Consider the following 14,390-nt stretch of genomic DNA (forward strand, 5'->3'; position numbering starts at 1 on the left):
CAGCTGAGAGCTTTGTCTTTTTCCTAAAATTAATAATGGAAGGCAGAAAAATCCTGCAAATTTGCTCACAGAATGGAAAATGGTAAAAGAAAAAAAAGTTACGAATGTTGATATTTTGTTTTTGTCAAAGAAGTTAGTGTTCTTTAAATACTTTCCAGCTGACATCTTGGTTACTTGTCATCTTAGTGAAAAATGTCAGAAATTCCCTGAAGCATTGTGGAATACATAAACTTTGAACCATAGCTCTAAATCTGTCCATTCACACAAAGGATCATAGGATTTTAATGACCCAAATGGGTCAGTACCTTTGATTTATAGCTCACCTAGTGGGGCACTAACCTCAGCCCGTGCTTGTTTACCTTTACTGTTATTTGGCTATACAGAGAGCGGTAGGGACCATTATTCTCCATTTTAGGAGCTCAAAAAGGAAAGGAAATACAAGACATTTCAGTCACGTCAACAATTATTGAAGATGCGAAACCCAGCACTTGTAATGTATAGTGCTCAACCAAGCTGAATGACACATAAATATTGGGAAGAAATAACTGGGAAAATTGCAGTTCATTTTGAGCATTGTCTGAAGTCTCTCTTGCCACCTTCATGGGACTGATCCAATATTAACTTTTCTTCTGTTCTTCAAAAGATAATGTTCATCTTTTCCCTTGTGGCCGAATCTCATTCAGCAATCAAAGCAGCAAAGTGATAATTAATTACAGTTAATAGAGTAACCCCAGGAAACCATGAGTGGAAATAAAGGATAAAGCACTCTACAGTTTTATGATAAAAATGTAGAGAAAGAGCATGCAGGCCATGTATACGATAAGAAAGCAGGTGAATGAAACACCCAAAAGGAGAACGGGAAGAGCATGATAATCCTGACAGAGCACTGGCTGCCTACTCCTTTTCAAGCACTGCACAGGCAGCTTGACAACATCGCTTGGCAAAGACGTGGTGTCTAAAATCATAGCTCTTACTCTGCACCATGTAATAGAGTGTAAACATCACCCTGGGGGAATGAATGGTTAGTACACACACCTTTGGCTTTTCATTGGCATTTCAGCACGAGTTCAGCCCTGTGGTTTGGACTTGTTTCCCTTGAAGTGCTTGCCTCTGAGTTGACCCTGGGTTAACAAGGTCTGCTTGGAGGTTGGCTGTCTATGCTGTATGCAGAGACTTGGGATTCACATTTACATAGGCTCCAGCACGTGGGCTGACAGGTATTCCAGAAGCCCATCACAACAAATTTCTTTTGCTGTGTCAAGTGCCAGAGTATCTTTTGCCTTTTTCACTTTACCGTGTTGTCTTTCTGACGCAAACAGAAGTATGATCAAGTACAAACAGGCACGTGGTGATAAAGCAACAAAGCTTTCCTGGAGGTGCCCCTGCAGTGATGGGTATGCAATGCATCTTCATCTGCCATCTGTATTCTAGCAAAATTGGTTTGCTACCTTGGGAGTGGGCAGACATCCATCAGCTTGGCAGATGTGTATGCTTCCAGTGCCATGTAGCATACCATGTAAAAGAAAGGTATCCTTCCAACCTGGGAAGTATGATTGTCAGTTCATCTTGAATTTCAGTATTCAAAGGGTGTAATCATGTGACTGACAGATTTCTGAAGAGAGGTATACCAAGTTCATTTGCGGCTTGTGAGCCAGGATGGGAAGAATAATAGTAATAATATTAATTCCTCATTAGCTTTCCACCGAAAACCCTACAGAAGATTTAAAAAATTGATGATACTGGTAACTTAGCTTTGTCACTGTCAATGCTCTTAACTTACTATAAATGCACAAAACTTTTCTTATGTATGCTGAAATGCTAAAAGCAATTGCCATGAGTACTCATAGAAATCATAATACTGTTTTATTTTTTTCATTGAAACAATCTAATAGAAGGGGACATGTCAGAAAAGAATATAATAGCTGCTAAACATTGTAAAAACTATCTCCTATTCTGCTTTAATTCAAGCACTTCATTTTGCTTTTACACATCTCAGTCATTAGTGGAATAAAATTGTGGTTTGAGTTTAGTACACAGTTAATTTGAAGTGCTGCACTCTTTTGCTTCAGTCTACTCTCTTTACCTTCCCCTGAATACAGCTCAGTATTTATCTTAGTCTCTCAGTTAAATATTTACAAGGACGTGAATCCATCCACAGGAAAATAAAAAATTCAGAATGTCAAATGATTATTTTTTAAATACCTGAATAGCACAGAATCTAGGGCTCCTGTAGCAAAATTTTCTCAGATAAAGGCAGCATTTTTCTTAGAGTTTTGACAAAAGTGTCAAAAGTCATGTTTTTTCTCACCTCAAACCAGCTGGTTTTCTCACCCCTGCAGGGTGCGGTGCTGAGAGTACTGAGTGACTTTGCAGACTAAAGCACCTGCTGTGGTGAGTCACTATTACAGCATTCTGCATTTTGCAGCACAGCGAAGAAAGTTTGTCCAATATTATAATTCCAGCAAAGTTTAAAGAAGTATTATTTTCAGGATTTACGTTCCTTTGACATAGCACTAAAAGCATGCAAAAAGGTAAGAACATTTATCCAAAGGTTGCAATCTGTCATTGTCATAAAATTCAGAACAAAAATTAAAGCCAATTAAAATTAGGAGGCCAATGACAATGTTTTGGGTTGAATGACTGTGAGGAATCCTGACACTAAATTCTTTTGTGCTGGGGTAAAATGCACTTTAAAAGATAGGACTTTCTAATAATTTTTAAAGAGAACTACATACTGAAAAAAAGGAATTCATGTAGGCTAAGCTGTATACTCAGTTGAACTGTATTGAATACTAACATTTTCACCAAAATTAAATTCTCGCATGCTTTTATTTTTCCTAACTATGGAGATTGGCTTTAAAAATCAGAGCTCACAGTTTCCAAGTTCCCATCAGGAAAATGCACAAAAATTCAAAAGATCTTAGAAAGAGTAGTTAGATAGTGTTGTCCAGAGTTGTACAGGTAACTGCTACTTCATGAGAGATGATTCAGTGTCACAAATGTTATTGCCATGGGTATTCCTCCTGATATGTGACTCATACCCCCTGCTCCCGACCCCTGGTAATACGATTAGCATAAGTAACGCCATTTTATAAGGCAAACGGCCATTCTCTGTGACTGATCTGGTCACATGTCAGTCCCCTTTCCCCTCCTTATTAGGCCCGGAAGGTCCTGTGCACCAGGCAGATTTCTTCTCCTCCTCCCTATCGACCTCAAGGTTCCTGGGTGTCAGGCTGACTTCTTCCCTCCTTACCAGCCTTGAAGGTCCCAGGCACCTGGCCAACCAGGTTGTGATGACCCTGGCACAGAACAGGGAAGCGTAACAGCACACAGAGCACTGTCTATAAAATTTAGCAGTTACAACTCCTAAGTAGGACTTGGGCTGGAACTGCTGCTGGACAGCAAAACCTGTGATCCCCTGGTGGTCAGGGATGCCTCCACCATCATCTGTTTCCTCCAAGGACTGAGTGACTCGTATTCTTCTATCTGTTTTCAAGTCTAGATTATGATTGTTATTTTGATATGGCAAGCCAAGTATTAAGATTTGACCCGGTCTGCAGAAGGTCCAGGTGATTAGGAACCATAAAGTAAGCTGTGCTATAAAATTTTGTGCTACACTACTTGTAAAATCGTGCTACACTGATTCTGCTTATAAAAATCCTGTGCTACCCTGATTATAAAATTCTATGCTATGCTAATCATAACATTCTGTTAAAAAAAATAAAGCTTTCATTGTAACTACAACTTAGTGCTGTCATCATTCTGCTGAGGACCCCCAAAAGAATCTGTGTGTCCCCATAGTGTCAAGTGACATGATCTTATCTACAACTTCAATAACTTCATTCTTTAAGATTGAAATGAGTCAGAAAGTAACTGGGAAAGCATGGTCTGAGAGGTCTAATCCATTAAATCCCAAATTTATATTCTGTCAGCATTACTCAGGTAGAAGTGTAAAAACAGCAACAAGTAGACAGAATCTAATTTTAAAATACATATAAAAATAAACTGTTTCCCTTCCTTGAACTCAAAAACTTCACTGCATGTTTTCAATGCCATTTCAGTTTAATTCAGTACGTTCAACAATAATTGAAAATGTGTTGAATGTTCTCTGTTACATTCTACAATAAGCAAACGTAAAGCTTTACAAAGTCTAATCATCATACTCTGAAAAGAAGAAATACCTCCAAAGGTCAGGTGTTGGGAACTTTATGTCTGCTACTAGTTGACTATGCAGAGAAAAAAAATGAAGGGCAGAAATTCTACACAGAAGAAAACAAATGTTTGCATATTTAGATAAATAAGATAAAAAGTTGGTTAAACTTATGACTGGCGTAGTACTTTCCAACACCATATTGTAAAAAAAATGATCATGATGACCCCTAAAATGATGGAAACTTTAGGAATTGTTCCAGCATCTGCAACAACAAAAAGTATGCTATATATATGGCAACACACAGCAACTATACTGCCTATACAATAATTTCAAAATTGAAAATAAAGGTGCATTGTGTTTCCTTAGAAAGATCAAAGAGCCTGAGTACTACAGAAGTAGATCACAATTGCCTCACCACTATTTTGTAAGTTTTCCCATCGTATTTGTTATATCCACATCTTTTATCTTCTGTCTAAATTGTAAGGTCTGTAAAGAATTAATCAAATGAGGAACTGGTGCCGATCCTGCTCTAACTGGACAGGGGCCTCTTGTCACTATCCCTTTGCAAATCAGTATTAGATACAGAAATTATCTCCTCTGAATGAATCATATTTTTATAACAATTGAGATAACAGGTTCTGCCTTGGACTCACACAGGTACCCAGGTAGAAGAACGAGAAAAAACTCAAAGCCCAAATAGACACTGATGCTCAGTAGTACCCTCACATTGGGCTAGTAACAAAATTTGCTGCCTCTCTAGATTACTTTTGGGCAAGAGCAGCTATTGGGCTTGCGTGCCCCATGTTAGAGAGCATTCTCGCTGAGAGATCATGAGGTGTGGACAGGTCTCTGCTGCCTTTCCCCATTTCATCCATGTTTGTGGTAACATCAAACAACAAGGAAGGAAAAGAGACATTCCAGATTTAAGGCAAAGCTTACAGCAAGGTGGTTAAAGTTTATAGGAAGCCTGAACTCATCTTTGCATGGAATAGGTAGACATAAAAGCACACATTCCTAGTAGCAGGCTTTGGGAGCGTAACTTCAGGTGGGTTACAGTGCAACTGTAGCCTGTCAGCTTAGGAGGAACCTTCCACTGTGTCTGGGAGCCTGGACTACTACTATGGCAAGGAAGGGGGAGAGGTGTCTCAAATACTTAAGTCTTTATTCAGGTTTTATTCAGTGTAGAAAGCAAACTTCTTATGATTTCAGGACTTCATTCCTTACAATGAGGCTATATAGTAATGAAATGCAATTTTAAAGCTATTTGATAGCTGGGTTTCTTATATACTATTTTTCTAAGATATATATTTAGAGTGAGAGAAATGAAAGGTGAGAGCATGCACACCAACATACTGCCACTTTTGTTGACAATTTTATCAGTGATTTCAAATAGACTAGGTAAATAAACATCAGTTGATTGAAAGTATTTGTGAGCACCTTTTCCCAAAACAGAGCATTTGCAACACATATTTACAAGAAACCAGAAAGCCCATACCCAGAACAACAGGCTACAGGGTCTCACCATCACTTTTTTTTTTAACTAAATGGATCAAAATGTCTTATTTTCATTCAGATTTACACTGAAAATATTTTATGTGAAACGACATCCTTATTTCTTGGCAGCTAGATCTTATTTCAGTAGTAGAGAGGGAACTACCCTTAATTTTCAGTTTATTTGGTCTTTCAGAGACCTATTATTGGAGTATTACAGATAAACCTGAAATGTCACTGCTGGCTCTCATCTTCTCTCAAGTTATTTGGTCTTTGGGATTAACAGTTAAGGACAATTCTTTAGTGGGAGTTGTCCTCTGATCAAGCCAATGAGAACTAAATTGTTTGGGTTTTTTCATATATACCATACAAATTGGTTAAACTAGCTATGGAAAAGATTTATGGTCAGTTCTCAAGTTGTAATATTGAAAAGCCATCAATCAAATTTAAACATCATCTGAAGAGAAAAACAGATACAATATAATCTCAAAGCTAAAAGTTGTCATGAAGGCACAAGAGGAAAGCTACTGAAGTAACAACAGTAAATGCAGTATCACCAGTTGACCAATTATTCGCAACAGCTGAATTAAACTGAGTGGAAGGAAACCCAAGTTTTTCCAGAGCAAGGTTTCCAGAATTTTGGAATTGGGCTTCAGAAAAAATGGAGAATTTACAAGTGAAATAACTTCACTTCCTAGTGAGTTGGACTTCATATCCTTAAAAATTAAGAGAGGGACTGAATATTTATGAATATTTATGTTGAAAGAGACAGGTAATTGTTAGCACTGAGGGAAACAACATGGTAAAATGAATTAGTTTCTTCCCAGTTTGAAGTTACATTTGCTGCAGTATGCAGTGTTGGAGGTAAAATTAACCTGCTCACCAAGACTACAGAAATGAAGATGAGACTCCTTCACACTTACTTATACTGATCTTTAGTTTTAAACCTATTCACTTGTGTTCATGTTAATTCCTTTGGACTACATTGTGACAACTTTAATGACAGAATTAAATCTCAGCTCCATTTACCAGGTAAGAGCACAATATTGTTCATTTTTGACCACAACATTGACAGGAGGAAGACTGAGAGCACTCACATAGTAGGCTTTTATCCCTTTAATGCATAATGTATTCTTATTGTAGCGGCACCCAAAGGTCCCATTAAAATTTCAGAAATTTAACACACTGGATAGGTTTTTCATGGATTTATCATGTAATTTATAAAGTAAAGTCCAAACTGTATTACTCATTGAATTAGGCAGAAGTTTCCCATGAGCACTTTAGATAATCCTCATCCATCAATCATGTAAACACACGCTAGTTTGCTGGTTGAAAGCATTTTTAATACAGTTTTTTCAAGTTTTTAATGTATTTTATATTTGTATTTTTTTAAAAAATTGTGGCTAAATACATCTAGATTCCTTTTTAATTTGAGATCACATCAAAGAAAATAGGACTTATAAAAGTAAGCTTATTTCCATTGTCCTGAGGGTAGAAACACATAATTATTTAATCATATGACACACTTCAATCTAAAAAGTTTCTGCCCATTGGCTAAGCCTTCATAAATGATTAGGAAGCAAAATATACACATTTTAAATATCTTCACTGTATGTCAACATTACAGTCTTTTTCTCGTGGTTGGAGTACGCACACATGGAAAGTTGGAACTTTTCTGTTCATAATTTTTTTTTAAACTTCTAACACTTACACAAACCATGGACCAAAGTGGTAAGGGCTGAGCAACTTTGATTTGAGGCAACTCAACGGATTCACTTCCTGAATAAAGTTACCCTATACAAGTTTCCATCTGAGTCAAAAACATTATCCAACCCTAGAAAAGAAAAACTTGAGCCTACAGATGAATTCCATCAATAAAAACAGGATTGAAGGTTATATAGATTTGCAGTATTGAATAGTTAGCATTACTAGAGCTCTTCAAAATTTGAAGAGTACTTTAGTTTTGAAGATTGAAATGCTCATAATAATGTGAAGTGCTCTCATAATTTTAAATCACTCTATACTGCAGATCCCCAAATTCTTATTACTGCTAAATTTCGGCTGCTTATTCATTATGATCAACATGTTGGTTTAGAAAAGTGTTGCACTGCCTTTTTTACCAAGGCTCAAAACCTCATTCTAAATATACCATGAAATTAGCTGGGCCTTATGAATGATGTCCTTAAAAATGCAAAAACAACAGACCAACAAACCACGCCACCCAACAACCTTGATAAAAACATATTATATCAGCTGAAGTAAAAACACAGAAAAGTTGTTTTATATAAATTTGTCATACTTTTTTTGATATGGAAATTAAACAAACTAGAACACAGTTGACTTGGTAACATTCTCCTTTCACTTGTTAATACAAATTTTTTTGGGAGCAATCTACTGTCAAGTAGCTAACTAACTACTTATTTCTCAATGGAAACAGTATGAGAAATGACAGTGAGAAACACACACGAGCATGTCAAGAACCACAGTTTACAGAGAAACCATGTAAAATATTGCTAGAAACCTGTTCCTTTTCTCCATACCTAATCACAGAATCAAAGAATCTTTGAGGTTGGAAGGCACCTTTTGAGATCAACTAATCAAACCTCCCTGTTTAAGCAGGATCAGCTACAGCAGGTTGCCCAGGACCGTATCCAGTCAGGTTTTTAATATCTCCAGGAATGGAGACTCCAAAACCTCTCTGGGAAAACTGTTCCAATGTTTGACCACCTTCACAGTAAAAAAGTATTTTTTGTGTTTCATGTTTTTTAGTTTGTGCCTATTGCCTCTTTTCCTGTCAGTGGGCACTACTGAGAAGAGTCTGTCTCTCTCATCTTAATTCCAATTCAGGAGGTATTTATACACATTGACAAGACCCCCCTGAGCCTTCTCTTCTCCAGGCGGAACAGTTCCAGCTCTCTGAAGGTCTCCTTGTATGAAAGAAGCTCTAGTCCTTTCATCGTCTTCATTGCCCTTCACTGGACTCAAATTAGTAATTCCATATCTTTCTTGTACTGAGGAACCCAGAACTGGACAATGCACTCCAGATGATGCTTCACCAGTGCTGAGTAGAGGGGAAGGATCACCTCCCTTGACCTGCTGACAATACTCTCTGTCTAATGCAGCCTCGGATACCTTTAGTCTTCTTTGCAGGAAGGGTGCATTGCTGGCTCATGTTCAACTTGGTGTCCACTGGGACCCATAGGTCCTTTTCTGCGAATCTGCTTTCCAACTAGTCATCCCCTAGCATATACTAGTGCCTTGGATTGTTCTTCCCCAGGTGCATGACTTTGCACTAGTCCTTGTTGAACTTTATGAGGTGCCTGTCAGCCCATTTATCCATCCTGTCTAGGTCCCTCTGGATGGCAACTCGACCCTCTGGTGTATCAGCCACTCCTCCCAGTTTTGTGTCATCTGCAAACTTTCTGAGGGTGGACTCTACACCATCATCCAGGTTGTTAACTAGATGTTAAACAGGACTGGACCCAGTATTGACCCTGTGGTACATGGCTAGTTCCTGATCTCCAACTAGACTTTGTTCCACAGATCACCACCCTCTGGGTCCAGCCATTCAGCCAGTTTTCAATCCACCTCACTGTCTGCTCATCCAACCCATACATCAACAGCTTGTCTATGAGGAACTTATAGGAGACAATGTCAAAAGCTTTACCAAAGTCTAGGTAGACAATCAAGCTGAGTTGGAATTAAGATGAGAGAGACAGATTCTTCTCAGTAGTGCCCACTGACAGGAAAAGAGGCAATGGGCACAAACTAAAAAACATGAAACACAAAAAATACTTTTTTACTGTGAAGGTGGTCAAACATTGGAACAGTTTTCCCAGAGAGGTTTTGGAGTCTCCATTCCTGGAGATATTAAAAACCTGACTGGATACGGTCCTGGGCAACCTGCTGTAGCTGATCCTGCTTAAACAGGGAGGTTTGACTAGTTGATCTCAAAAAGTCCTTTCCATCATCTGGAATGCTGCGTCCAGGGATCCTCAGTGCAAGAGAGACATGGACATACTGGAGAGAGTCCAGTGAAGGACCACAAAGATGATAAGAGTCTAGAGCATGTCTCCTATGAGGAAAGGCTGAGAGAGCTAGTACTGTTTAGCCTTGAGAAGAGAAGGTTCAGGGGGGAACTTATCAATGTATATAAATATCTGAAGAGAGAGTGCAAAAAAGATGGAGCCAGGCACTTTTCAGTGGTGCCCAGTGACAGGACAAGAGGCAATGGGCACAAACTGATACAGAGGAGGTGTCACCTGAAAATCAGAAAACACTGTTACTGGGAGGGTAACTGAGCACTGGTACAGTTTGCTCAGAGAGGTTGTGGAGTCTCCATCCTTGGAGACATTCAAAAGCCATCTGGACATGGTCTTGGGCAACTGGCTTTAGGTGGCTCTGCCTGAACAGAGGGATTGGGCAAGATGACCTCCAAAGGTCCCTTCCAACCTCAACCATTCTGTGATTCCATTTGTAAGTACCAGGTCCTGCAGGGGACCTTTCATTTTTGTCTTCTTGATCACCTGTGTCAGGAAGCTGTCAATGCTCTCCAGAAATCTAGACTGCTTGTGCCCTGCTGTGTTGTCCTTCCAAGTTAAAGTGTGGTTAAAGTTCCCCATGAGGACCAGGACCTGTGAACTTGAGGCTTCTTCCAGTTGTTTGAAGAAGGCCTCACCTACTTCTTCTTCTTGATCAGGAAGTCCATAACACATACTCACTACAACAGCAGCCATATTGCTCTGCCCATTAATCTTGACCTCTAAATTCTCCACTGACTACTGACCCATCCCGGGGCAGAGCCCTATGCATTCCTGCTGCTCTCTCACAAAAAGTGTGACGTGCCCTCCTTGTCACTTTCCCAGACTGTCCTTCCTAAAGAGCCTGTATCCATCCATCACAGCACTCCAGCCATGTGAGCTATCCCACCATGTTTTTGTGATCCCAGTGAGGTCATAGCCTTGTAACCGCACACAGACTTCTCATTCCTTCTGGTTGTTCCCCAGGAATACATATCTGGGTTACAGTTCACATAATGATAACACTGAAACTTGGGCTTAGTTTAATTCTTCAGTATGTATGCCTCGGACAGCACATTTTTAGAAGGTTTCATCTTCAAACATTGCCCCTTGCCCATGGTACTTAGCTTAGGGGCTCCCAGTGGACCAATACTGAGGTAAAGAATAGCTGCAATTACATCTTTGAATCTATGAAGAGGGATGATGTCTTTTCAAAGTTTGTCAGTATAAATTATAACTAATATGTAACGACTGACACTCTGCAGTGGCTTAAAGAGTTGTTGGCTGATTAATGCCACAATTTCAAATTGACCAATCAGTTTAAAATGTAGTTGTGGCAGAGATACTCTAAAGCAAGTTTCATTATTTCTATAAGAGAATGCAAGGGAGACCCAGGTATTCACTTGCCAAATTTTGCCAGTCATTTGTCAATGGATGTTTTCTTCCATAGCTTTAAGCTGAAAGAAGCAGCAATGTGTGTCACATAGCAGAAACTGTTAATGACTGACTCCAGAGATCCAACAAACCAAACCTTAACATAACATGCAAGGATGGGTCCATGGAGATGACAAACTCCTCTAGCCACTGAGGTCTAAAGCAAGACACTAACCTTATATACTAGACATTCAGCAGTGGCCTGGGTGGCTGTACCTGCACCCGTTTTCTTGAGTTGTCAGAAAGCCAATAAAGCTCTGAAAAGCACATTTGACTTGGTCTGGGGTAATGATCACTTGGCACAGTAGCACTGACTGTAAGCACTTTCTGTTTCCTCCCTTGAAACATAAAATTTACCTTGTATTTGGAGCTGCCTTACATTCATGCCAGTGCAGTGTCCTCATGTAATCTTTGTTGTGCTCAACACCGGTGAACTAATCTCTTTAAGCTAATCTGAAGGCAGGTTTTTGTCTCTGGATTTAGAGTGGTAAATAAATGTGACCATGGTTGAATGGGTAAAGGAATAAACTGTAAATAAAGATAAGAAACACCTACAAATAAGGTATTTTTTTCTATTTTTCTGGTATTTCAAAAGATGAAACTCTGAATGACTAGCACCGTTCCTTTTTGGTTTTATCTCAGAAAGAGTTGACCCTGAGGATTTGCATTTGCATTTGCTAGAGTGAGAGAGAAGTAGGTCCTTCTGGCAACATTCACTGTTGAGGAGGTACTTCTGTTGGTGTGCCTGCTCAGAGGGATGCCAAGTGCTGCTGTATTAGTGAAGTCTCCCACTGTCCTTCACTCCTGAGCCTTTGGTGATCTCACATGGCCTCACTTAAGGTTTCATTTGAGGGATGAGGTCTCACTTGAGGAATATGCTCATGTGATCCTGAACCACATCTGGAAAACTGACTGGATGTACATCGTATCATTCAAGATAACTGTTTGCTTGCAAGAAGGTAATTATTTTGCTGGGGAATTATCATCCTGTGTTTTCTTTGTACAATTAATAATACGGGACAGTGTAATCCCACATGTCATAAGCAAGGTATTTGCTGAAATAGGAAACAAGAAATTTGTCATCAGTGAGATTCAGTCTACTTATGGTTGCATGGCATACAGCACTGAATATGCAAGATTTGAGCACTCTAAACTTTCTGTGCTTCCCTTGGGCACTTTGGTAAAGTAGGTATCCATCCACTTGAGTTTGGATTACAGGTTTTCATGGAGCTTTTGACAGATCTAGGCACTCTTTCCCCAGAACAGGTATTGCTCAGCATCAGTGGGCAACTACATTCATACTCCCCACCTAAACCTTAAGACCCAATACAGCTTCCGCGCATGCTGAAAAGCTGAAAAACAGGAAAATGCATAATTTATGCTAGCCTTAAAAGGGTTAACAGTTTTGGAATGTAATAGGTGGAACTTAGTTAAGATTCAGATGCTGAATTTAGATACTAACGAGGAGAAACTGAGCCAGATTTGATCCCCCCTTCATATGCATTGTCAGGAAATACTTAGTGGTTTGTACACAGTAGGAATGGAAAAAAACAGCTTACTTCTGTGTCTGTATTATTTATTCAATACCTTCATTTACTTTACAGAATCTGACTGTATCTTTATGCCCATGACTGTGTAGAGTTTTTTTATGTAAGTTAACAGGTCTTCAATAAATCTCAATTTTATGATTTTTACAGCATTGTAAAACAGAACAGAGAAAATTTTAATGGACAGTAGGTTCGCAAGCATTACCAATGCATGTTCTTCCATCTTCTGCCAGCTTGTAAGGATCAGTATAGAGACATTTGTAGCTGCCTTTAGTGTTAATGCATTTAGCAGAAGGAGAGCATGGTGGATTAATTTCATTTTCACATTCATTGATGTCTGCAAAATGAATAGACACTGATCAATAATCATTACAAATTACAGAGAGGGGTTACTACCTTCTCATACACACCTTCTACAAGTATTCATAAATGAAAGGTATTGTACACTTTCAATGACACATAGATACTGCCAAAGATCCTCGTTGCTACTGTTTAAAGCACAAAGTTGCATTTGTTTTGTTTTGATTTGATTTTGGGGTTTTTTTGTTTGTTTTTAAGCTGGAAATGATGAAAAAAGAAAATGTTGTTTTGGTAATCCACCAAAAGCTACAAATGGCAATTGACTGAACTTTCAAAAATGCAGACTGTAAACTTGAGAGCTCTTCTTGCACGTGTTTATGTCCTAAGACTTTGAGTTCCTCTATAAACTTTTTCCATAATGTGCTCTATAGAGATAGTGAAAATAATAACACTGACACAGTTCTATACGTTTCTAGACATGATTTTGAGGAGCCAAGGATTCAGGTTAGTTTTGGATACAAAATTTATAACAGTAACCTGTGATATTATTGCAAAGATTGTTGTTTCTAGATGCTATATAAATTCTGTGAAATGACAATGTCCTGACAGAATGATGAGCAGATGAACAATTATCCATTGGAAAATTTACATAAACATTGTTCCTGAGGCCATTCAAGACCTTTCACTCTCACATTCTGATTATGTGATGAAATGGGAGTCAGTGTGGCATGCAGAAGAGAAGGTACCCAATGAGGGAAAGAATGGAGTCTTTTCCATATTTCTGCATCTTTCTTCTTTCGGTGTAATATTTACTTGCAGGACTTGACTCAGTTGCCTAAAGATAGGTGTCCAGCACTGTTTTAGATAGTTTCCCATTAGTCCTGTATAATATTTGCCAGCTTGTTCAATGTCTCTGACCCATGGTCCTAGGAAGCACTGCAAGCCCATATGTGGGCAACTAGCTTCAGTGTCTTCTCCTTTTGGTTATATTCCTTTCCTTTCCTTCCTGACCATAATGTTTGATCTGATACTTCAGGCTAAGTAGCTTTTTTTGATCAGTATTAGAAACTGACCCTGTAGGAATGATTTACTGACTTAGCTTAGCATTGTCACTCAGTTCACTTGGGGAATTCTGTCATTGGAAATAGGATCAAGCCTGATCCTCTCTGAAATTTTAATACAAAAGCAGTAGCTGTGTCCAAAGCTAGCCATCAATTGAGTCAAAAGACTAATCATGCAAGGAATAGTCTTAAACTTCAGAACCCTTAAGAAACACTAACTCTTATAACACCTCTCTGAAGCAGGAAAATAATCTGTTGTTCAGGATGAAGATTCCTGAATAAGTATTACTCCCTTCAAGACTACATTTTGGGTTAACTCCCACTGGCTTCATCATTGTCTGGGAAGGAAAACCTGCACAGGCTTTGCCTGCACTGTAATTCAAAT

General features: G+C 38.8%; 1 protein-coding gene across 1 annotated transcript in view; it reads right to left on the reverse strand.

The window, feature by feature from the left end:
* Window positions 1–4,320: 4,320 nt before the first annotated feature.
* Window positions 4,321–14,390, reverse strand: part of TPO (thyroid peroxidase) — a 74,017-nt gene continuing 63,947 nt past the window's right edge. The window contains exons 14-15 of the mRNA XM_009275629.1: window positions 12,850–12,981; window positions 4,321–4,415 (exon numbers count right to left, since the gene is read on the reverse strand). Of these exons, the coding sequence (XP_009273904.1) occupies window positions 4,321–4,415; window positions 12,850–12,981 (227 nt within the window). The remainder of the gene's footprint in view (window positions 4,416–12,849; window positions 12,982–14,390) is intronic.

Source organism: Aptenodytes forsteri, unplaced genomic scaffold (assembly GCF_000699145.1).
Source record: "Aptenodytes forsteri isolate BGI_AS27 unplaced genomic scaffold, ASM69914v1 Scaffold94, whole genome shotgun sequence".
In the NCBI taxonomy this organism is placed as follows: Eukaryota; Metazoa; Chordata; class Aves; order Sphenisciformes; family Spheniscidae; genus Aptenodytes; species Aptenodytes forsteri.